Source organism: Callithrix jacchus, chromosome 16 (assembly GCF_049354715.1).
Source record: "Callithrix jacchus isolate 240 chromosome 16, calJac240_pri, whole genome shotgun sequence".
Lineage (NCBI taxonomy): Eukaryota > Metazoa > Chordata > Mammalia > Primates > Cebidae > Callithrix > Callithrix jacchus.
The window spans coordinates 65,078,050-65,101,780 of record NC_133517.1 but is presented as its reverse complement, the minus strand read 5'-3'; the positions used below and the strand labels follow the sequence as shown (position 1 = coordinate 65,101,780).

Genomic DNA, 23,731 nt, shown 5'->3' with positions numbered 1-23,731 from the left:
ACCTCCACTAGTTACACCCAGTGGAAATGTAAGGTTGGGGCCACTGTCAGGACCCCAGAATAGAGCCACCAGCAGCCTGCAATGCCTGCCTAAAAAAGTCACAGACACCAGGATGCAACTACCCGGAGACAGCAGCCATGTGGACTGCACCCAGTAAAGTTGTAGGGGAGGAGCTACCTGAAGGCTTGGGAGCTCGTCCTTATTCCAGTATGCTCAGGAGGCAGCACAAAGAGTGAAAGATTATTTGAGGCCTTTAAGACTTTTTTTTTTTTTTTAAAAGAAGGGGAAAAAAAGAAAAAGAGGGAAAAAGGAATATTACTTCATTCCTAAAATGGGTTTCAATAATGGCAGATCAATATTTTGAGTGTTTAAAGTGGTTAATGCATATTTTATGTGTTTAAAATGGAGACCTCTATTGTGTTTATTTGTTCTGGCTCTGAGTTCAAGTCCTGGATATCATTATCAATTTTTTTGTCTCGTTGAATCTAAATCTCATTATGTGTCTTATGTATCTGGGTGTTAAGATCTCTTATTGTTACATTAATCCTTTTACCCTTGCATCCTTGTAGCTTTGAGATCTATTTTATTAAGTGTGAGAATTGCAACTCCTGCTTTTTATTTATTTATTTTTGCTCTCCATTTAGTTGGTGAGTTTTTTTCCATCCCCTTGTTTTGAGTCTTTGTATATCTTTAGATATATCGTTAGATTTTGTGGATAATGTATATTTTGTATGTTTAAAATGGCGAGCTCTATTGAGTTTATTTGTTCTGGATCTTAGTTCCAGTCCCGGATATCGTTATCAATTTTCTGTCTCGTTGAATCTAAATCTCATTATGGGTCTTATGTATCTGGGTGTTAAGATCTCTTATTATTACATTAATCCTTTTACCCTTGTATCCTTGTAGCTTTGAAATCTGTTTTGTCAAATGTGAAAATTGCAACTCCTACTTTTTATTTATTTATTTTGCTCTCCATTTGGTTGGTACGTTTTTTTTTTTTTCCAACCCTTTATTTTGAGTCTATGTATATCTTTGGATATACCGTTAGATTTTGTCTGTATCTTTTGATTGGGAGATTTGGTCGATTTAAATTTAGGGTTGCTGCCATTTGATATTAACTGGCTATTTTGTCCTTTCGTTGATGAAAATTCTTCTTTATGTTAATGCTCTTTACTTTTTGGTGTATTTTTAGAAAGGGTCATACTGGTTGTTCCTTTCTGTGTATAATGCTTCTTTTAGAAGTTCTTGTAAAGCAGGCCTGGTGGTAATAAAATCTTTGAGTACTTGCTTGTTTCTAAAAGATTTTATTTTTCCTTCAAATGTAAAGCTTAAATTGGCAGGATATGAAATTCTGGGCTGAAAGTTCTGTTGATTAAGTATATTGAATATTGGCCCCCACTCTCTTCTAGCTTGTAGGGTTTCCGTTGAGAGATCTGCTGTAAGCCTAATAGGCTTACCTTTATGGGTAACTTGATCTTTCTCTCTGGCTGCCCTTAATATTTTCTCCTTCGTTTCGATCTTGGTGAATCTAACAATTATGTGCCTTGGGGTTGGTCTTCTTGAGGAATATCTTTGTGGTGTTCTCTGTATTGCCTGGGGTTGAATAGTGTCCTGCTTTGCTAAATTAGGAAAATTTTCCTGGATAATGTCCTGGAAAGTATTTTCCAGCTTGAATTCACTCTCTCCGTCACATTCAGGTACACCAATCAAGCGTATATTAGGTCTTTTCACATAGTCCCATATTGCTTGGAGACTTTGCTCATTTTTTTTATCCTTTTTTCTCTATTCTTGTCTTGTCGTTTTGTTTCATTAAGTTGGTCTTCGACCTCTGATATCCTTTCTTCTGCTTGATCCATTCGGCTGTTTAAGCTTGTACATATTTCACTAAGTTCTCGTGTTGTATTTTTCAACTCCATAAGTTCATTTGTATTCCTCTCTATATTGTCTATTCTTTTCAACACTTCATCGAACCTTTTTTCCAAGTTCTTAGTTTCTTTACATTGGGTTAGAACAAGTTCCTTTCACTCCCAGAAGTTTCCTATCATTCACCTTTTAAAGCCAACTTCAGATAATGGAACACAGTCCTTTTCCATCAGGGCTTGTTCCGTTACTGATGAGTCCTTTTCCATCAGGGCTTGGTCCATTGCTGATGGGTTCTGATTTTGAGTATACTCCACCTTCTTAGGCTGTTTTTTTCCCTTCATTGTAGATGAAACGCCTTTCTAATTAGGTTTCTGAGCTGACGTCCGACTTATTGATTCCCAGTGCTGGGATCCGAGCAACCCACTGTGGCAGCCTAAATAGCAGCGATAAGACTGATGGTGCTCTTCTGCCCAGGAATCTCTGGTCTGGCTTCCCTCTTGAGTCCACAACAAGCAGCTCTGATTTCCCAGAGCTCCAAACTCCGGTCAGTAGGGGAAGCAGTCCCATTGGCTCTGCATGAAGAGCTGCTGCGCCAAGACGCCGGCAAAACCACTGTGGCGGCCACAAGAGTCGCGCTGGCGACCCGTGGGACTCCTCCACTGGGAATCTGCTGATGGGTGAGTGGCGAAAATTTGTCTAAAGATGTGGCATTGTCTCGTTCTCTGAGCTTTCACTGGGAGCTACAATCCCGAGGTGTTAGTGGTCGGCCATCGAGGCCTTTAAGATTTAATGTCCTCCCTGCTGTGTTTCAGACTTGCTTTGGGCTGGTAACTCATTTCTTCCTCCCTATCTGTTCCTTTGGAGTGAGAATGTTTACCCTATGCCTGTCCTGCCACTGTATTTTAGAAGTAGACAACTTGTTTTTAATTTTACAGGTTCATAGTTGGAAGGAGCTTGCCTTGAGTGTCAGATGGAACTTCTGACTTCAGACTTCTGCATTGGTGCTAGAATGAGTTAAGACTTTTGAGGCCACTGGGGTGGATGACTTTGGCATGTGAGAATGACATAAATTTTGGGGGTCCAAAGGAGAATTGCTATGGTTTAGATATAGTTTGTCCCTGTCAAAGCTCATGTTGAAATTTAATTGCCACTGTGGCGACATTGGGAGGTAATTCTTTTAACAGGTGATTAGGTAATTAAGATGGATTAATGTCTTTCTCCTAAGACTGGGTTAGTTTTCACAGAAATGGATTCATTCCCATCCCACCCATGAGAGTGAATTGTTATAAAGAGAGGTTACCTCTCCCATTTTGCTCACTTTACATTAGCTTGCTCATCCTTCCATGTTTTCACCATTGAATTAACACTAGGCCCTTGTTGGAAATAGCCACCAGACCTTAAACTTGCCAGCCTCTAGAATTATGAGCCAAAATAAACCTCTTTTCTTTGTAAATTATTCAGTCTCAAGTAGTCTGTTTAGAAACATAAAACCAACTAAGGCAGATGTTTTGATTAAAAAAAATACTTTAGATACAATAACCTGATCTTTCTCCTCTAACTTTATAATGGAAACATTTCTCCATGCTATTAAAAATTTTACAGGATTATTCTACATTGCCATGTAACAGTTCAAAGACTGGTTGAGAGTGATCACATACCCAAATGAGATGCCTTCAAGAGACAGTGTAATTTAAAGGCAAGAATATAAAAGAGTTGGGTATAAAACCAGACACAGTGGTTGAAACTGAAGCCAAGCTGAATACGAAGCCCAATAAAGACATTCAAGTTCAATTTGTTTTGAATTTGACAATCCAGAAATTTTATTCATAGGTATATACTTTCCCAATTGAAAATAGGTATTTAAATAAAGCTTGTACACAAATATTCACAAAAGCACTATTGACAATAGCTCAAAAGGTGAAAGCAACCCAAATATCCACAAGTGGATGAACTGGTATACAAAATGTGGTCTATTCAGATTGGGGAATATTACTCAGTCATGAAAAGGAATGCATTACTGATATTTTATTCCTTGCTACAATGTAGATAAACTTTGAAATCATTATGCTAAGTGAAAAAGCAAGGCACAAAATATGTCTAGTTCATATGCATGATTTTATCTATAATGAAATATCCAGAGTAGATAAATCCATAGAGACAGAAAGTTGATTAGGGATTACCAGGGACTAGGAAAAAATGACATGGGAAATAACTGCTTAATAGGTACAGGGCTTCTATTTGGGGTGTGACAAATATCTTGTAACTAGTTAGAAGTGATGGTTGCACAACATTATGCATGTAGCGCCACTGAGATGTACACTTTAAAGTAGTTAATTTTATGTTATCAAAAATTTACCTTCTTCAAGAAAAACTGACAAAAAGTAGTATTTCTAGCTTTGGTCCTGGGCTGCCACCTTGTGAGCTCTAGAACCCATGATTTTGTTCACTATTTCCTTCTTCTTGTACATATAAGTTACTTTTTGCTTTCCACATCATAAACATGGCTGAGGTGAACATATTTATGTATGACATCTTTCCATATTTTGTGTGTTTTTCCTTTAGGGTAGATTCTTGAAGGCAGCACTCTCTGTGTTAAATACATGGATATGTTTACGGTTTTTAATACATATTGCAAAGTCATTCCCTAATAAAATTAGCCTCCCACAAACACTAATGAGAGGTCTTAATCAACTCATCCTCATCAGCATTCCCATGTAACTCTATAAATTGCTTGCATGGTACAGGACATGAGGCATCTCATAATTTTTCCTATGATCTTGTAAAAGTCATTTCTCAACATCAACTTCCTTTAGGAACTTCTTCCATGTAAACATGGGCTTCTCTGCTGTTTTTGGACTACCTGTTCTTCACTAACTCCATAAGTCACCTTCGTCACCTTTGCCCATGCTGTGCTAGCTGTTTAAAATGCCTCTTCTCCTTCACTGAACTACAAATTCATCAAGGCTGAGACTGTCACATTTCTTTACAGCCTTTGGACTCTCTGCATTGTACTGTTTCCACATCTGTACTTCCAAAGCTGTTTGTCCCTACCTCTTTCATAGAGCACGACATTGTATGGGTGTTTTTCTTTTCTTATGTGTCTATTTTGTTTTCTGGATTTTGAGATTCTTCAATACAGAACTAACATTTACAAAACTAAAAGCTGAACTGACCCTACTAGCATCATCCCTGACCCACTCTTCCACCGGACTCATCTGTCTACCGATGTGTCCAGGATCTTTCAACAGCATGAAGATGCGGTCTGAATGCTCAAGAGCCATTCACAGTGAAGGAAGAGTGGTATTATTCATATTACCAGATGGCAAGGCTTTGTCAATGTGACACAATTATACTACTTGTGATACAAGTGAAAAGGTAGGAGTTCCAAGTGGCAGAACTACGCTTGGTGTTCAAGAAATTGAAGTGGATTTCAAAGTGAATCTGAAAGCAAAAATGCCAACTGAGCCACAAAACATTGATTATAAGAAGTGGTTTAAAAAATACATCACTAAGACATGTTCTCAATTCAAGGTTATGTAGAGAGTACATAGCTAGGCACTCATTCAACAAGAATACTCCTCAAAAGGGCTGAAGGGATAGAAAGAAGCTTTGAGCATCATTTTATGGCTTGCCAGTATAAAACACATGGATTTTAATGGTGAGCACTTCTCATACATCATCGATATGATCAATAAATTGAGTATAAAGTTTCCTATGGCTGCTGCAACAAATTATCCAAAGTCGGTGACCTAAAATCAGCATCCTTGAGCTGAAAAGAGTTGCCAGCAGGACCAGCTCCCTCTGGAAGCTCTAGGGGAGAATCTTTCCTTGTCTATTCTAGGTTTTGCTACCTGTTGGCGTTCTTTGGTTTGTGGTTATATCATTCCAATCTCTGCATTGTTTTCTTATTGTGTTTTTCTCTTCTATCTCTGTGTTAAATTCCTCAGTGTCTCTCACCTACAAGAATGCATATGATTATATTTACAGCCCACCAGGAAAATCTGAGATAATCCTCCCATCTCAAGATCCTTAACTAAGGTAACATTCACAGGTTCCATGGGTAAAGACACAGATTATTTTAGGGTAGAGGGAAGGAAGGCGATTATTCATTCTATTACAAATATATAAACAAAAATATTCTCAACTTCCTGTAAAGCTCTAAGATAAGTAATGCATTTATATTGTTTTTCTGTCTCTTTTTATATATTACAGACTTCCCAAAGGCCAGAATGTGACCTTCTGAGTCTCTTATCCAATCTGTGACTGTATCCTTGACAGCAAGCAGAAAAAATTCCCAACAGCTCCAAATAGAGCTAAGTCCCAGTGACACAATTCTATTCTCTTTCTCTTTTATAGACTCTTCCCGGTGTGTTTAGAAGGAGTTTCAGTCTCCACATCTGTAGAAAAATGATTTTGGGTACAGCAGACTTTAATTCATTCAGCTAATATCAGCTAATGTAGAAGCCAACACGAAAGCTCATCCATGAAAGTTATCTCTTGCCCTTTCATATCAAATCTGAAATCCTAATAAAGAGCAGAAAATTCACAATTAATGTTTACTCCTGATATGGAAAGTCTGGCTGCTACTTTGATTAGTCGCTAAAAGAATTACATGAATATCTCCCATTGTGTCCTCCTTGAGGTCTAGCCAAGGACTAAAATCTAGTGAACAAAAGAGGAAATGGTAGGGGATGAGAAAAGAGTGGAAGCTGGAGGTCATTCCAGGCAGAAGCTGCTTATATATATTGGTAAGGATGTTGTGCTTTATCTCAAGAACAATGAAAGGCAATGAATGTTTGGTTTGGAGGGAAGATTAGGGAAAGGGGTAAGACAGAACCCTAATTGTATTTTCACATGGATTACTTTGGTTGCAGTGTGGAGATTCAAATGAATGAAGCAAGAATGGTCGGTAAGGGGATTGCACTAATCCTGAAACAAAATTATGTTGGCTTGAACTAAGGGGTGGCATTGGAGATGGAGAAGTAAAGACATCAGCAAATATCTGAAGATGAGGACAAGAGGGTGTGGTGGATGTGGAGGGTGAGAAGTAAGTTTCATGGATGTTTTGTTAAGTTTCTGGTAGGAAGGGATGGAAGTGCTACCACGCTGAGTTAGAAAACACTGGAAAAGGATGAGAGTTTTGAGGTAAGATGAAGTTATCTAAATAGCAATAAAAAGAAGGCAAGTGGATATTCAAGCAGGGTGCAGACACACTGCTGTGATAAATCAGTACCTGGACCTGGAAGAATACTAGAGTACTGCAGATGGGTGAGATTTCCTATCTCTGTCTGGAAGGAACAGGCACCTCTCAGATGACAGAGGACCAACAGTTAGCAAGGAGGAAAACCAGGAGACAGAGAGCCATGAGAGCTAAAGGAAGAAGAGACTTAAGAAGTGTTGAATACTGTCGAGGCATCAAATACAGTTAGGACTGGAAACAGTCCACTGGATTTGATGCCATGAATTGAGGATCTCAGCAAAAATCATTTGGTGAAACAGTGGTAAAAAGAAGCCAGACTAGGGTGGGAGGAAAGGGAGATAGCAAATTGAGACAATAGTTTTGGGGCTTCACAGAACTCGGTAATGCATATAAAGCACTCGGCACAGTGTTAACAACTAGTAGCCAAACAATAAATGTTAATTTCCTTGCCATCCTCATCTTGAACATCCATTGACTTTCCCTTTTGGATACTGACACAGATGAATGCAAATATTTCTTTTATGGCTTTGAAAAAATACCAATAAAAATGATTTTCTATCACCAAGATATAGCCTGCTGCTGAAATATATCCAGGGCTGCTTGTTGTTCTCCAGGACATTGCCCGTGTCAAATCATCTAAATTTATATGATCACAAAGGCAATTTATTAATTGTATGTCTAAAAGTGCATTTTTTTATACCTCTGCTAGAGTTTGGACATATTTCTGAACCACATGCAACCACACTTAGCTTAGACAATAATATCCCCAATGTTTATGTATTATTGTACACAAGACTCATGTTTTCTATTTTACTTATTATAAAATCCATATGAGATTTCATTTAGGAAAAATAAAGTCTTTTACTACTCACACATAACCAGATGCAGAGAAGCGTTTGAGACCCCATAGCCAAGACCCCCAAATTGTTGGGGTGATCCGTTCATTTATGCTATCTATAACCGCGTATTAGGAACCGAATGCGAACCTTATGGGGCACAATAATTTAAAAAACAGCAACATTAAGCCTGTCTTGGAATATAAAATGTAAGAAGATTACTTGGCTTCCATAAGTTGCAGACAAAAGAAGAGAAATAAAGAAAATTCCCTGCAGACTAACACAGAGAAGCAGCTCTCAATAACGAGATTTTTACTAACTTTTGTCTCCCAAACAGTCCACCCCACTCTTGTCCTATCTGAATGCCAGAAATCATTCATTGCCCACATATTTAAGAGTTTTCATCTCTTTTCCATAAATTGAGTTATAATTCCCAAATGATAGGCTTCATTGACCTATTGCTACTTGAGGTGATGCATGCTAAAATAATCAAATATATACAAAGCAGAAAGAGTTTGAGTCTCACTTGGGGTGAAGAACTCCTTGAAGATGGCAGGACCTCAAGTGTCTTGATTTCCCCACTGTCTACAGTAGGCTATTAATAATTGGTAACAATGGTTGAATGCTTTATGTGTCAAGAAATTTTCTTGAGATTTATATGCTCCATCTATGTAATACTCATCCAATCTTAGGACTATGAGGTAAATAATATTCATCCCCATTGTGCAAATGAGGAAAAAGAGGTTCAGAGAGACTAAGTCACATGGTAATAATTTAAAGAGCTAGAATTCAAACCCATGGAATCTGACTACAGAGATTAAGTCATCGACTATATTACAAATGTTTGTGGGTGGATATACGGAAGGAAGGAGCAGGTAAGTGGAGATATGGTTGAATAAATGCATGGATGGAGAGACAGCAGGATAGACCAACAGGGGAAAAGGTGGATGAAGAGTTGGATACATGGACATTCATTTGTCTTAGGTTCAGTAAAAAACACAAACTTCCAAAGGAACTAGTGTGGTGTTATGATATATAATTGGTTTTCCTCCACGGTTCCTGGCTCCTAACTCACATAGTCCTTGTTATAACATTGGGGCACTTTGGGCCTCAGGAAACAGAATCTCTCCCTCTGACCTTCTTCATGTCCTTCATTCACCTGACCAACGCCAGACTCTCTTCTGATTGTGGGTCAAAAGATCATGATCCAGAGACAGTCTTGTACCCTACCCTAGAGGAAAGAATGCTAAACAGAGAAGCCAAGAAAAGTCTGAACAGACAGGCTTTGCTGGTGTAGATTATGTGCATTTTGTCCAGTCACATTTCCACAGCATTGCCAATCATGTCTATGTAATAAAGCCTCCATAGAAAACCCAGGACAGCTGTGTTTGGGAGATTCCAGATACCTGATCATGTGAAGATTCCCGGAGGGAGGTGGTACATCCAGGGAGGGCGTGGAAGCTCCACATCCCTTCCCCCAGACCTCACCTTACCCATCTCTTCATTTGCATCCTTTGTAATATCCTTTATAATAAAATATAAACATGTTTCCCAGAGTTCTGTGAACTCAAAAAGGGGGTCATGGAAACCCCAACTGGCAACCGCTTGGTCAGAAGTTCTAGAGGCCTGAACTTGAGACTGGTGTCTGATAGGAGGTAGTTGGGGACTTAGCCCCCAGCCTATGGGCCCTGACACTACTTCTAGGTTGATCGTGTCAGAATTGATTTAGAGGATACCTAGATGGTGTCTCCTACTTGGTATGCAGGGAAAAACCCCCATACCTTTGGTCAGATGTCCTCTTTGGCGTTATGATTATTGTTTCGCTGTCAGACCAGAGGAAAAACACGGTTTGAAAGAGGTTTTTCCATGAGTAGAAACGATGATCGAAAGCTGACTCTTACTCTTTTATCCAGTTTCATGTGAGAATGAGTCATCAGTCCCTGCATGCAATGCCTCTCATTATGTGGTGCTGTCAGACTGTAGGAGAGGCAGGTCTTCAGACTGGGATACAAGGGATGAGAGGGAAGGCCTGGGGTGGGGAAGCATGTCATATCTCTTTGAGTCTAGATTATCAAAGAGTCAGGCATGCCGTGTGAGACGGTGTCCAGAAAATGGGTGATAAGTTGTAATCTGGAAGTGGAAGCAAGCAAATCACGCAGGCAAGGGTCTTGCTCCTGTATCTCAGGAGAGAGCCAGGGAGCCCTGAAAAGGACTAGAACTCTCCTTCATCAACCATGTTACTGAAATCAGATTCTTCATAGGCTCTGAGATTACTTCTCTAACATTCTCCCTCAGGGTTCACTAAGGTATTTTTGGAAGACAGTGTTTATCCCAGTGATGTTGGAGTGAATCAGAGGTGGGGGGCTTGGGATGTTGCAGGTATTGTTATGAGGAGCAGGGCTTCCCCTGGGACCACCTTAAGGAGAAAAGAAGAATCAGAGAGAGAAAGAAAATCTGAAGCTAGGGTTGGGAAGAACAGAATCAAGGCTTCTTAGTCCTATAGGTCCTTATTAGTGGGAAATTCTCATTCTGGGTCTAACCCTAGGAGATTTTGAGATTTATTTTCTCGTTCCAGGGACACATCTTTCCTAAGTTCTTGTGGAATGTTTGGTGAGATACTCTGTCTTTTGTAAGCTGCCGAATGTTTAGACTTAAGGCTGACTACACTGCATCAAGGTGGCCACACTGACAGCTGCTCATCCAGAGTGATGCCCACCCCTTCATCCATAGGAGTGTAGATCAGATAAACTCCTGCTAGCAAAAGGAATACTTATCATATTGAGCAACTATCCTAGGTCAAGTGTTTTATAGGGATTCTCTCTACTACTTAAGGTCGTTGGACACTTGGCATATGCAGAACGTTGAAACTGGACCCCTCCTTTACACCTTATATGAAAATTAACTCAAGATGGATTGATGACGTAAACATAAAACCCAAAACTACAAAAACCCTAGAAGAAAATCTAAGCAATATCACTCAGGACATAGGCATGGGCAAAGATGTCACGTTGAAAACATCAAAAGCAACAGCAACAAAAGCAAAAATTGACAAATGGGATCTAACTAAACTAAAGAGCTTCTGCACAGCAACATAAACTATCAACAGAGTGAACGACAACCTACTGAATAGGAGACAATTTTTGCAATCTGTCCATCTGACAAAGGTCTAATACACAATCTATAAGAAACTTAAACAAAGTTACAAGAAAAATACAAACAACCCCATTACAAAGTTGGCAAAGGCCATAAACAGACACTTCTCAAAAGAAGACATTTATGTGGCCAAAAAACATGAAAAAAAGCTCAACATTACTAATCCTTAGAAAATGCAAATAAAAACCCAATGAGATACCATCTCACACCAGTCAGAATGGTGACGATTAAAAAGTCAAGAAACCACAGATGCTGGAGAGGATGTGGAGAAATATAAATGCTTTTACACTGCTGGTGGGAGTGTTAATTAGTTCAACCACTGTGGAAGACAGTGTGGCAATTCCTCAAAGATCTAGAACCAGAAATACCATTTGACCCAGCAATCCCATTACTGGGTGTATATCCAAAGGAATATAAATCATTCTATTATAAAAAGACATGGAATCAACCCAAATGCCCAGCAATATAGACTGGACAAAGAAAATGTCATAAATATACACCATTTAATACGATGCAGCCATGAAAAGGAACGAGATCATGTCCTTTGCAGGGACACGGACGGAGCTGGAAGCCATTATCCTCAGCAAAGTAACACAGGAACAGAAAACCAAACATTGCATGTTCTCACTTATAAGTGGGAGCTGAATAGTAAGAACACATGGACACAGGGAGGGGAACAACACACACTGTGGCCTGTTGTGGGGAGTGGGAAGCGAGAGCATCAGGATAAACAGCTAATGCATGTGGGGCTTAATACCTAGGTGATGGGTTGGTAGGTGCAGCAAACCACCATGGCACCCATTTACCTACGTAACAAACCCGCATGTTGTACACACGTATCACCCCAGAACATAAAATTAAACTAAATTTAAAACAATATTTAAAGTTACTGGGGACTTGGAATGTGGGTAGTCATCTGAGGAAGTGAATTTTACATTTTATTTGCCTATTTTAATTTGTTCCAATTTGAATGCCACATGTGGCCATCCAGTACCAACACTTCCATTGTCACAGAAAATTCTCTTGGCCAGCGCTGCCTTAGGGCAGCTTTTCAAGGAGGTCTTGTAACCCCTGTTTTGACTAAAGAAGAAACTAAACCTCAGATGCCAAAGCATTTTCCCAAGAAGACAAAAAGTGTGGGTAGCAAAGGCAGGATTTGAACTTTGGTCTTTCTGACTCCAAAGCCTCTTTTTATTTTATGACCCTATTCTATCTACAAAGCTGATTTCGTGGACAGTGTGCTAATCAATAATTTTCCTTGTCCAAGAAGGTTTAATGTGGCTTTTCCTAGAGTCTTTCCCACTACAGCACAAATAAAAACCAACCCTATGTCATAAATGTACCCTAAGTTGTTTTAACTATATATATTATTGAATCAATAATGATACTACAGTTTACACTACAATAAGACATAATCTTCTCTGTGGCTGAATGTGATGAAAGGTCATTTCTGTCTCACTCACATGACAAGTCCACTGTGGATCTGGGCAGGGCTCTGCTGGAGGAGGCTACATGGCCAACTCTCCTTTCGCAGCCACCCAGACTCCCTGGCTCCTAAAGCTGCTGACCACAACTCATGTATCAGTTCCATTCCCATTCACTGGCCAAAGCAAGTCACAGTGCACCTTAAAAGGGAGGAAACACACGGTGAAAGCACTGATAGCTTCCACAAGCTATTCATTGTCTTGGCATATGTCACTTTCTTTTAAAAGTGCGTTTTCAATTGCATGAAGTCTTTTTTGGTTGTTCAGATTCTGACATCACAACTATTTATGCTTTTGTTCCCTTAAGAGACTTTGTCGGGCACCCAAGCTGTAGAGTATTCTGGCCTTTGTGTTAGAGACAAGGAGGATGAAACAGTGTATTTCCTGTCTACAGGGGTTTCCTAGCTAGTAGGGGACACATGAAGAAATCAACCATCCCAGTTTGCCTGGGACTCAGAAGTTTCCCAGGACACGTGACTCTGAGTGTTAAAAGTAGAATTCTTGGGCAAACTCTCTCTGCATTCATGGAACATGAGATTTGATGAACATCCTACACAAATAAACAGACCACTATACTACTATTTGAGAGAATTATGATGGGGAGCAAGAGATGAAAACATAGAGACAGGCCATCTAACTGGAGAAAGTAGAGTGAGGGCCCTTAATCAGGGTGTGGGGATGGAGGTGCTGGAGGGAAAGTAGGTACCGGGTAAAAGAAACGGCACACACAAATGTATGGTGGCCAGAGAGAACGTGGCTCATTCAGAGAACTGCAATTGCTTAATTATGCCTAGTGTATAGAATCTGACATGAATGTAGGGTGGGGGAACCTTAATATACTGATTCAGAATGTCCGGAAGAGAAGTTAATTATTTACAAATGTACTCAGCCAGGCATGGTGGCTCACACCTGTAATCCCAGCACTTTGGGAGGTGGGCAGATCACCTGAGGTCAGGAGGTAGAGACCAGACTGGCCAACGTGATGAAATCTCTCTCTACTAAAAAAGTAAAAAAAATTGCTGGGCATGATGATGGGTACCTATAATCCCAGTTACTTGGGAGGCTGAGGCAGGAGAATCACTTGAACCCAGGAGGCAGAGGTTGCAGTAAGCTGAGATCACACCATTGCACTCAGGCCTAGGCAACAAGAACGAAACCCCATCTCAGAAACAAACAAAAAATAGTACTCACTTTTAATTTTAATTAAAATTATTTTAAAGTGAAAATACATTAATATGACACAGAGTTTAACAGGATCTATTCTGTCTCTTATTCTGCTATTTAGATAATGTTCCCATTTCCATAGGCAACCAAGGTTTTTAGTTTCTGACATATTCTCCCAGATATATTCTGAGCAGATACAAGAAAATATGTACATTTTTCCCCAAAAAAATTGTTTCCCACACTGATGTTACTGGATTACACACTCTCCTACATTTTGCTTTCTTCACTTAAAAATGTAATGTGGAGGTGATTTGAGAGGAGTTGTATTCATATGAAAGCTGGATCTTCAAGCAGTTCTAACAAACATCCAGGGTTAACACTCACGGGATGTTTGCGATTTTACCCGTGCCTTCCCGGTGCCTGGCAGCATTACTGGCTAATTCTGATGGACTGGACCAAGGGAATAAAAGCATAAAGTGAGAGAAGGGAAAATGAATTTCAAAAAGCAATAAGAATGGAAAGGGGAAAAGAAGGACCCAATTAATATTTAATCCTTTGGAAGCATCTTGCCCCGTATTAAACGATACGCCATTGTTTTGGAAACTACCACACAATTAGGGAGGTGCCAGTCTGCTTCAGCCTGTATATCCCTTTGCTTTTTCCATAATCGGATACACAACTTTTCTGAGGTCTCAACCAAATGGTATCTTCCTGCCCTTCTGAAAAATGAAGCAATTTAAATTCTGTTTATAAGGTCACAGACTTGAGCTCAATGCCAGGCCATGGTAGAAATGCTTTCCTGCTGGCCGAAAACACCTTGGCTTCTAGAGAGGTCACGTGTTCCTCTTCTCTGCCCTCTTAGAACTCCCTGGACATCTTTCTATTTCAGTACCTGTGGTGGGGGATTGACAGTATCTATGTGTCTGCTTTTCTGACTAGAGGAAGTCCCTGACTGAGGACAAGGATTACATCTCATTCATCTTTGTCTCCAATGACATGCCTGCAACATAACAAACACAGCCAATAAACTAAGGCCTATCACAATGACAGGTGAATTGAAAGAATGTGCCTATTAAGGGAAAGAAAGGACAAGACAAGATAAGAATGGACCATGGATCATTCCATCATGGAAGATGACACCATTTTTTTTTTTTCCTCCTGCTAGGGAAAGCCCTTTGCCACTCTTTCATGTGCAGAATGTTGGAAGTGTTAGCCTCCCATATGACAGGAGTACCCTGCACAGAGACAAGAATATATGAACTTGTTTCATGGTTTCTATTTTTATTCCTGGTAGGAAGGGCTATTTCTGTTTCAACTCCGAGGGGCTGAAGGCAAGCACATGGCAGTTTTTGTTGGCTGTCAGAATGTGGCACATTTTAAAAACTAGAACCCGCTGAGAGGTACCCCAAAAATGTTTCAGAGGTTTGCAATGGCAGCGGGAAGTCCAGAATTCTGGGACACATCAGTGTGTGGCACCATGACTCTGTACCAGTAGCATCAGAGGCAGGGTGGGTCTCATGCCTTAGCAAGTAGAGAATAGCTATATTTTCCAAAACTACCAGGGCAAGTTAGCCCACCCAACTTGTACTAAAACAGAACCTTTGGGTTTTAACCCAATAAACGATGTTTTAAACTGTATCTCAGCCCTACCCATGTAAAGGGACTCCACCTCCCCAATCTCTGGCAGGTTGATTCTTCTCTATCACCCCTCATGGGCTCTTCTGCAGAGGATCAGCACCACCGATCACTGGGCATGATGTGAGAATTAGGGAAGTTGATGAATGAGCAGTTTGTCATGCAGAAAGCAATTATGAGGGTTCACTGGCATCAAGATGATGATAATTATTATTATTAACATGATGCCATAACAAGGGAGTAAGCCAGCCAATAAAGAAAGAGAACATCACCAGTTTAGACATTTTCCCAGGTGCCTTCTGGCTGGCTAGTTTCCACTGAATCCCAAGCCTATCACCCATGCTTTAAGCATAACCTACCATTCAACACTCTTTTCTTGCCTCAGGCCTTTCTTTTTCCTTTCTGTGGCAGGTAAACACAGATTTCCTCCTCAAGAACCAGTGGAAGTGCTCTATTTCTGATGCATAAACTCTGAATAACTTCTCCACACTTCCAGATACTCCACACCTCTCTCCAGCTCACCGATCCCACCTCATTTCCAAATGTATATCCATCTTATCATATTCCACTCATATCAGGTCAGCCCCCATCTGTTGCTATGAATTGAACACTGCTCACTCTAGCCACCATGCCCACCCTCCCTGCCTGTCATACCTTCTTTGTTATTTACCTAGACACTCACCTGGTCAATAAGGTCCCACTCAGTCCCATTTCCTCAGGGAGTCTTTTCATCGTTGCATTCCTTACCATGCACTTTACTCTGAAATCATAAATAATAACGGGTCCACAATTAAACAACTAATTAAAGAAGCAATCACTGATCACCTACTAAGTGTCAACAAGGGTGAACTGAGAATAATGATGACTAAATAGAAATACTGAACCACGGTCTTGCTGGGCGATTGTTGGGATCAGGAAGGTAAGGAAGATAAAGGAAGCTAAGATGTTCCCCAAGTTTCTGGCCTAAGAACAGGGTGTAGTGCCGCCACTCACTGAGATGGGAACACTGCATGGGATCAGACTGGTGGGAGGGGGATGCTAAGCAGCTGCAAGTGGGGCACATTGAGTCTGAGGCTGCTGTAATAACACTTGGGGAGAGGTGTCCAACAGAAAGTTGGCTCTGTGAATTTTCTAGTCTCGGAACTCAAGAGCTCTCTGTCTAAGGACGGAAGCTCACAAATAAGCCCAGAAATTATAATAGAAAGTAGTAAATGCTACAGGAAAAGTGGAAACAACCAAAGGAGCCCAAAGGAAGGAGCAATGCCTGGGGCTACTGGGAAACTTCTAAAGGTGGTGGCACTTGAGTGGGGCTGGAAGACTGGTCCAGGTTTAACATGTGAATGGGTAGAAAGGGCACGCCCAGATGAAGCAGGAGCATGTGCAAATGTACCAAGTGGGGACGAGGATGGGCTAGTCCAGAAGTGGCAAGCAGGTCACAGTGGCTGGAAAGTAGAGGACATAAAGGAATCTATGGCAATGGAGCTGGAGCAGACGGAAGACCTGCCAATAATGACCTCTGGACCACATCTGACCCATAGATATGCTTTACTTGATCTGCAAAGTAGTTTAAGACACTAGATATTTTACACCGAAATCCAGATTTCCCTCTTCTATTGAAAGAAAAAGGAGAGCCACGGCTTTCATTTTCATGGTGACAACAGTCAGGCAGAGCAGTGGCTGCTGCCATGAACAGTCCGGCCTTTCTTTTTGGCCACAACTCTCAAACTGACACTTTACTCTTGATATTATCCACCTCGCTCCTGTTGGCATTTTCAGCTTGAGCCACCGCTGGAACTGGAAGACAATGCCAAGGAGTTTGGACTTATTTCCGAGGGCAACGCAGGCCCACTAAGGGCAAGGATGGTCAGAGTGGACAACATAATGAAGACATGTGGATAAGGTCATTTTTTTGAGTTCCTTCTCCTGAAAAGTTTGACCCCAGACTAGGCCTGAATAGATGCCATGAGAATGTTCTCTGGTCTTTAAAATCAGTTTCCTGGGACTCAGTTTTTCTCTCTCTCCTGCCCTGTTAGTTAATGCTGTATCCTAGGTATTGAGTCGTAATGCTCTACTCAATTTTACTACGAAGTCCATTGACCCCAAGACTCCTCAGCATGGTGGTCCTCTGGCCCACAGGTACCCTGGATATTGAGAGATGTATGTGTCTGTCCAGGAGGCAGCTGTCCACTTTAGAAGCTACTCAGGAGAACCTATTGAATTGTATCACAATTTTCAGGTACTTCTGATCAACCAGCCTCCTGGGGAGCCTGCTGGGAAATGCATGACTGCTGAGGGAAGAAAGACTCAAGTCAAAGGGTAACAGGCTTAAAATACTCCCAGCCAGAGCTATTGATCATGCAAGAACAGGAGAGGGAAGGAGCCCAAGAGGGAAGCAGGCTGGCCCAAATTTTCTCTCAGCAGAGATCTTGCTGATCTGTAAAATTTAAACTTATAAAGATAATGAATGAGATTTGCACCAACAGGCCCATGCTACAGCATTACTATTTAGGTGCTTATGCGGCCCATTAAAATGATAATAAAGCGCTCATTTGCTAACCTTTTTCTTTGTACCTACTATGTGTCTCCCACAGTGACTCAGTTGCTGTCCTCAAAGGCCTCATGATCTATTTAAAAATGTCCACAACTAAATGAATCACTACAATACAATGTGAAAAGTGCATCTATCAAGTGCATCGATTACATATTTACCAAATGTTACACTATTCACAGCTGTGGCTGGGTATTATGGAGGCTTCCTGGGGAAACAGAGTTTGGCTGAATTTTGAAGAAGGAGTAGGAATCTGGCCAAGACGCTGAGAAGAAGGATATCTAGGCAGAGGGAGCACTTGTGATCAGATAAAGAAAATGTGATTTCATATATATATATATATATACACAGACACATATATGGCATATATATATATACATATACCACACACATGTATATACCATATATATATGTACATATCACACATATATGTGTATATATGCATATATCTGCCTCCCACAAAATATGTGTATATATACACATAGATATACATATATGCACACATAAAATATTATCTGTGTATATAAGTATACATGTACACATATATATACACACACATGTAATGTTTTATGTAATATTATATGTAACATTCTTTTCATGGCTGAGTATTGCTTTTTATGGCTGAATATTTTCAGCCATAAATGCACACACACCATAAAATATTATTCAGCCACAAAAAGAATGAAATCCTGCCCTTTGCAGTAACATGGATGGAACTGGAGGCTATTACCTTAAGTGACATAACTTAAAAACAGAAAGTCAAAAACTGCATATTCTCTCTTATAAGTGGGAAATAAACAATGTGTCCATGTGGACATAGAGAATGGAATAGTGGACACTGGAGACTCCACAAGGTGGGAGGGTGGATGGGAGGTGAAGAATGAGAAATCACCTACTGGGTACGATGCACACTATTGTGGTGATGGTTACATGAAAGTCTAGACTTCACCACTATGCAATGCATCCATGTAACAAAATTGTAATTGTACTCCCTAAAGCTACAGAAATGTTTAAAAATGAAATAAAATAAAATCTGGTATGGCTGGAGGAATAAGAAGCTGAGCATGTCTGGGGCCAGTGAGAACTGGGTCCTTGTTCTGGCTCAACCAATAACAACCATTGTAATTGGTGCCCATGCGCATCTTAACTTCACCAGGACTCAGTTTTCTCACGTCTGAAATGCTGGTAATAAGAGCAACCCCTATATGGTTATTTACAGCACACTGTCCAACAGCATAACCCTAACCACTTGTGGCTATTCAAGTATATATTAATTGAAGTTAAGTGAAATTTTAAAATCCAGTTCCTTATTCACAATATGCACAGTACAAATGTTCAGTGGCCACATGTCCCAAGTAGGACCATATCGAACGGTGCAGCTTATAAAACATTTTCATCATCGCAGAAAGTTCCATTGGACAATGATGATTTAGAGGATGAGACTCTGGATATAAAAATCACCTTGCATATTGTTTAGTACAACAACTGTTTAATAGCATAATTTTACTGATTATTAATTATAATAATATTAATTTGTAAAGGCCTAGAGTCATAGTTCTCAAAGTGTGAAATGAATGAAGGAAAGACGGATATACAGATAAGAGAGAATTGCTATCAATTGGGAAGTGAGGCAATGAGAGAGTAATGGAAGGAAAGGAAGAAGGATGGGAGAAAAGCAGGCAGGCAGATAAGTATGCCAGTTCCTCTGCATTTGTTCCCTAAAGTCGTTTTTCTCTTTCCTGCTCTACTCAGTGCCTGGGAGGCTGATCTCTGCAGACCACCTCATCTAAGCTCCCTAGCTGGCTGGCTTCTGACAGGGTTTGGTTAATGGAAGTGAAAAATAAAACAGTCACCAATTTGCAAAATAAAGTATGGCCTGCAAAAGACCTAAACCGGTCCAGCCATGACATGCAACACAAATTAGCTCAAAACATTTTTAAACACCGGCTCATTCAGTGCCACTTGTTCCTAGTTAATACTGCAAATTGATGTAACTACCACTCTGTATGAACTTATATGCTCCAGAGATAAGACCACTGACTGACCCAGAAAACTGCCTCATTCATAAATTCTGAACAATCCTTGTCCAGACCATGCTTATTAAAACCATCTCATGACTAGCTTTAGCCCCACAATCTTACAAGTACCTTCCCTAATTCCCCTTTTTCAAAGCATTCTTGAGATTTTGTTGCAGCGCTACTTTTCCTTGCTTGTCATATTTAATAAATCCAGCTTGGTAAGATGACTAGTGTTCCCTGGTGGTGTTGCTTCAACAGGAGGCAACCACAGGAGCCAGGAGAGCAGGAAGCAGGGTGAGGCATTGCTTTCCATTCCTCACTCTGTTTTAGTACTGACTCTGGCTATAGCTGTACCTGCCCCCCAACTATAGGTTTTGCTTGCTCTTTTATGAGCTCCAACAACATATCTTCCTCCTCTTGTCCCTTCAACCTGGGGCAGTAATAGTGTTTGAAATTGCTAGCTTCTGGCTACTTCACTATTCCTCATTTGTTTCCTTAACTGTGCCCATTTTCTACACAACTTCCCTTCATTAAAGAGTTGTTGTTGTTGTTGTTGTTGTTGTTTTTAGTGTGTGGGCAAACTGAGTTTCTGAATGACAGATAATGCGACTTACTTATTGTCAAGAAGTATGCTGAGCTCCCTTTCCCTGGGTATCTTCATAGACACCTGCATGACAGACATTCAACCCCAATTTACAGATGCACAAACCTAATTCATGGGGTTAAGCACCTCACCCAAGGCCATGTCAATTGATATTCAATGTGGGAACATATACCTTTCAAATTCAGATATCTGTGTGCTTTCTACTACTCTGCACTGAACTCAAATGTGGGCATTTGAAAAATGGTTCTCCCTTTCCCTTATATGAATATTCTATTAGCTCTTGGAGGTTGTTCTCAGTATTTGTTTTTGCTTTCTTCTCCCTCTCCCAATCCTGGTAACATTCTGAATTTGCATTAAGCTTTTACAGCTTCCCCTCAGGAATTGATGTATCTTTTTTACTCCCTCTAAGAAACAATTGGCCAAAAAAATCATCTACTCTCCTTGCAGATCTCTGATCATCTATTTCTGTCTTCAGCCTTGGAAGACACCAGTGTCCTGAAACCCAGCATCACAGAGACCAGATGATGACTTTTAAGGAGGGTGGAGTGCCACCCTGGAAACCTCAAGTCGATCTTCCTAGCCAATTCACAAATCTATTTCCCAGAAGCGTGTGCAGAGGTGTAGCACAGCTAAATCACACCAGTATATGCACATCCAAATTTATACCAAAGGGGCAACACTATAGGAAGCAGGCAAGCTAGCAAGAGTCAGCATGAATTAGAAGTTTATATAAAGGATAGCAAAATCATCCTTGATGGACGTAGCAGTAAACTTAGAAGATCAATATTTAGAGGAGAATCTCTTGAGTAATAACTGTTAATTATGTAAACACACAAATCATCGCTAGGGGGGGAAATAACGGAATATTCCCTGGCTTAACAAAGGTAGACTCTTGACACCTTTTTATATCTTAAGTTGAAAGGTGGTAGAGGAATCTGCATAAGGAGTTTATGGGGATTCTAGATATTAACAGACCAGACCAACACAGAATACAAAGTGGCTCCGAAGCTGTGGGAGTGTTGGCTAGTGCCATTAATTTAATACCTGGGTCACAGAGTTTGGGGGTGATAGCTGATCCCATCAATACTTGTAGCTGAGGCTGATTCAGCCACTTAGCCACGGAATTCTTTAACAATAAATGACTGAGCATATAACGCTGAAATTAAAGAGTTGAAATCTTGGAGCCTGAGTTTCTGGCATCTGGGAAGCAAGTGTTAGAATTTGGGCCAACAATAACTTGAGTGCAGGGGGAAATAAGCAGCCACTGAACTGTGCAGGATCTGTGTTCAACAGTGACACCATGTGGCAGTGAAAAATTACAGCAAGAGTAGACTATGCACATTTTCTAATTTTCTTCACAGGAGCATTAAAAGCAAGACTGGCTCCTGTTTTGTGCTACATAAGCCCCTTACGTTTGTGGCCAATTCAAGAGGGAGCTACTGGTAACTCTGATGATAACTCATAAACCGGAAAAGGAGAGGTGAAGTAAGTTACAGCAATTACATTGAGAAATGTGTGCTTATTTCTTGGGTTGTAACTTGCTGCCTGTGACTTAGGCCAAATCATTTCATTTCTGTTGACTTTATCATTTAATCTTTAAAAACCGCCTTCTAGCCTTTCTAGATCCAAGACTTCCCAGAGGACTGTGAGCTCCATAACATAGAGATAAAGTTTTGTTCACTGCAGTATCCCCGGAACCCAGTGGACAGCACAGAGTACTCACTCATAAGTGCTTACTTAATTGAATCAGATGAATGATATCAGGCATAAGCTCTTCCTCAACAAGCTTAGCCTTGAGGCAAATGCAAAAGAAAAATCAGATTTGGGCTGGGACATTGGTCACTAAAGGAACCAGAGTAGTACTGAGTTCATGGAAGACAAATGACAAATGTTCACCCCAATCATATCAGAAGATTAGAAAGGTTGTATGACTCAAGGAGACACACAGCTCCCCACACTTTCATAGGGTTCTCTTTGTTTCCTGGTGACAGAAATGTGTCTTGGGCCAGCTGGCTCCTCCAATGAGAACCTGCTCCTCCTCTGGCCCCCTGAGGATGGCAACCCTTGCCTTCTGCCCTAGAAACAAGCACTAAAGCAAGCTTCCTGGGGCTTCTCTGAGAGTTTTCAGTGTTAGGCCCAGCAGGGAGCTGCAGGCATGAAGGAGAAAGAACAAAGAAAAGTAAATAATATCTCATATCTCATGGGGCTCACAGCAGAGGTCTTTCCGGGTTTGGGGTTGAATAGAAACAAAACTGCGCTATGAGCTTCCACCTGACTTTGAGTCTAGGTCCCTCTCCTCCTCCATGACCTTATGGGTCCCCATGCTTTCTTCTCTATCAGTACCTCCAACTGCAACCTGCCCTCCCCAAGCCTGAGCCAGTGAGGAAGAGAGCAAATAAAAAGGCCAGGCAGAATCTACAGTGACAAGTACCATTAGAGAAGGATGGATGATGGGCAGGGGGAGCCCAGAGACCGAAGCAACGAAGTCAGCCTGCAGGGGAAAGGCTTGACAAGGGACCTAGATTTGGAGGCAAAAGAAGCACTGAGGAGCCAAGAAGTCTTATCAGTGAGAAGTACAGAAGCAAATAGAAAAGCCATGTTCTCAAAGTTATTTATTATGCTTCACATGAGGGGTGTATGTGAGGGAAATCAGAAACTGTAATTCAATGACTGCATGTGTTTGCTTTTCTAATTATTATTATCATCAATGGGAGCAATAATAACCACAAGGGTAAGATTTGTCAAGTGCTGATATTGGGGCAAGCACTGTGATTGACCTGGTTCATGTAATTCTCACAATAACCCCATGATGGAAGAATGTTATCATCCCCACTTTACAAATGGGGATACTGAGGCTCAGAGAGGTTAAGTAAATTGCCTGAGCTCCCACAGTTAGAAAGTGGCAGGACTAGAATCCCAGATCAGGTCTACCTGACTCCAGAGTCTAAGTTGCTGCTATTTGTGATGGTTAATATTGAGCCTCAACTTGATTGGATTGAAAGATGAAAATTATTGTTGATGGGTGTGTCTGCGAGGGTGTTGTCAAAGGAGATTAACATTTGATTCAGTGGACTGGGAAAGGCGGACCCACTCTCATTGTGGGCAGGCATAGTTTAATCAGTTGCCAGCTTGGCTAGAATACAAGCAGGCAGAAGAACGTGGAAACACTAGACTGGTTTAGTCTTCTGGCCTCCGTCGTTCTCCCATGCTTTTAACAGGAGAACTG

At 40.7% G+C, this 23,731-nt stretch overlaps 1 protein-coding gene across 3 annotated transcripts in view; it reads right to left on the bottom strand.

Annotated features, from left to right (window-relative positions):
• KCNQ3 (potassium voltage-gated channel subfamily Q member 3) overlaps positions 1 to 23,731 on the bottom strand; it is a 354,430-nt gene that overhangs the window by 161,955 nt on the left and 168,744 nt on the right. Inside the window, exon 2 of one of the 3 annotated variants that reach the window (XM_078353168.1) lies at positions 16,018 to 16,095. The exons of the other annotated variants lie outside the window; for them this stretch is intronic. Coding sequence (XP_078209294.1) covers positions 16,018 to 16,095 — 78 coding nt within the window. The remainder of the gene's footprint in view (positions 1 to 16,017; positions 16,096 to 23,731) is intronic. 3 annotated transcript variants of the gene reach the window in all.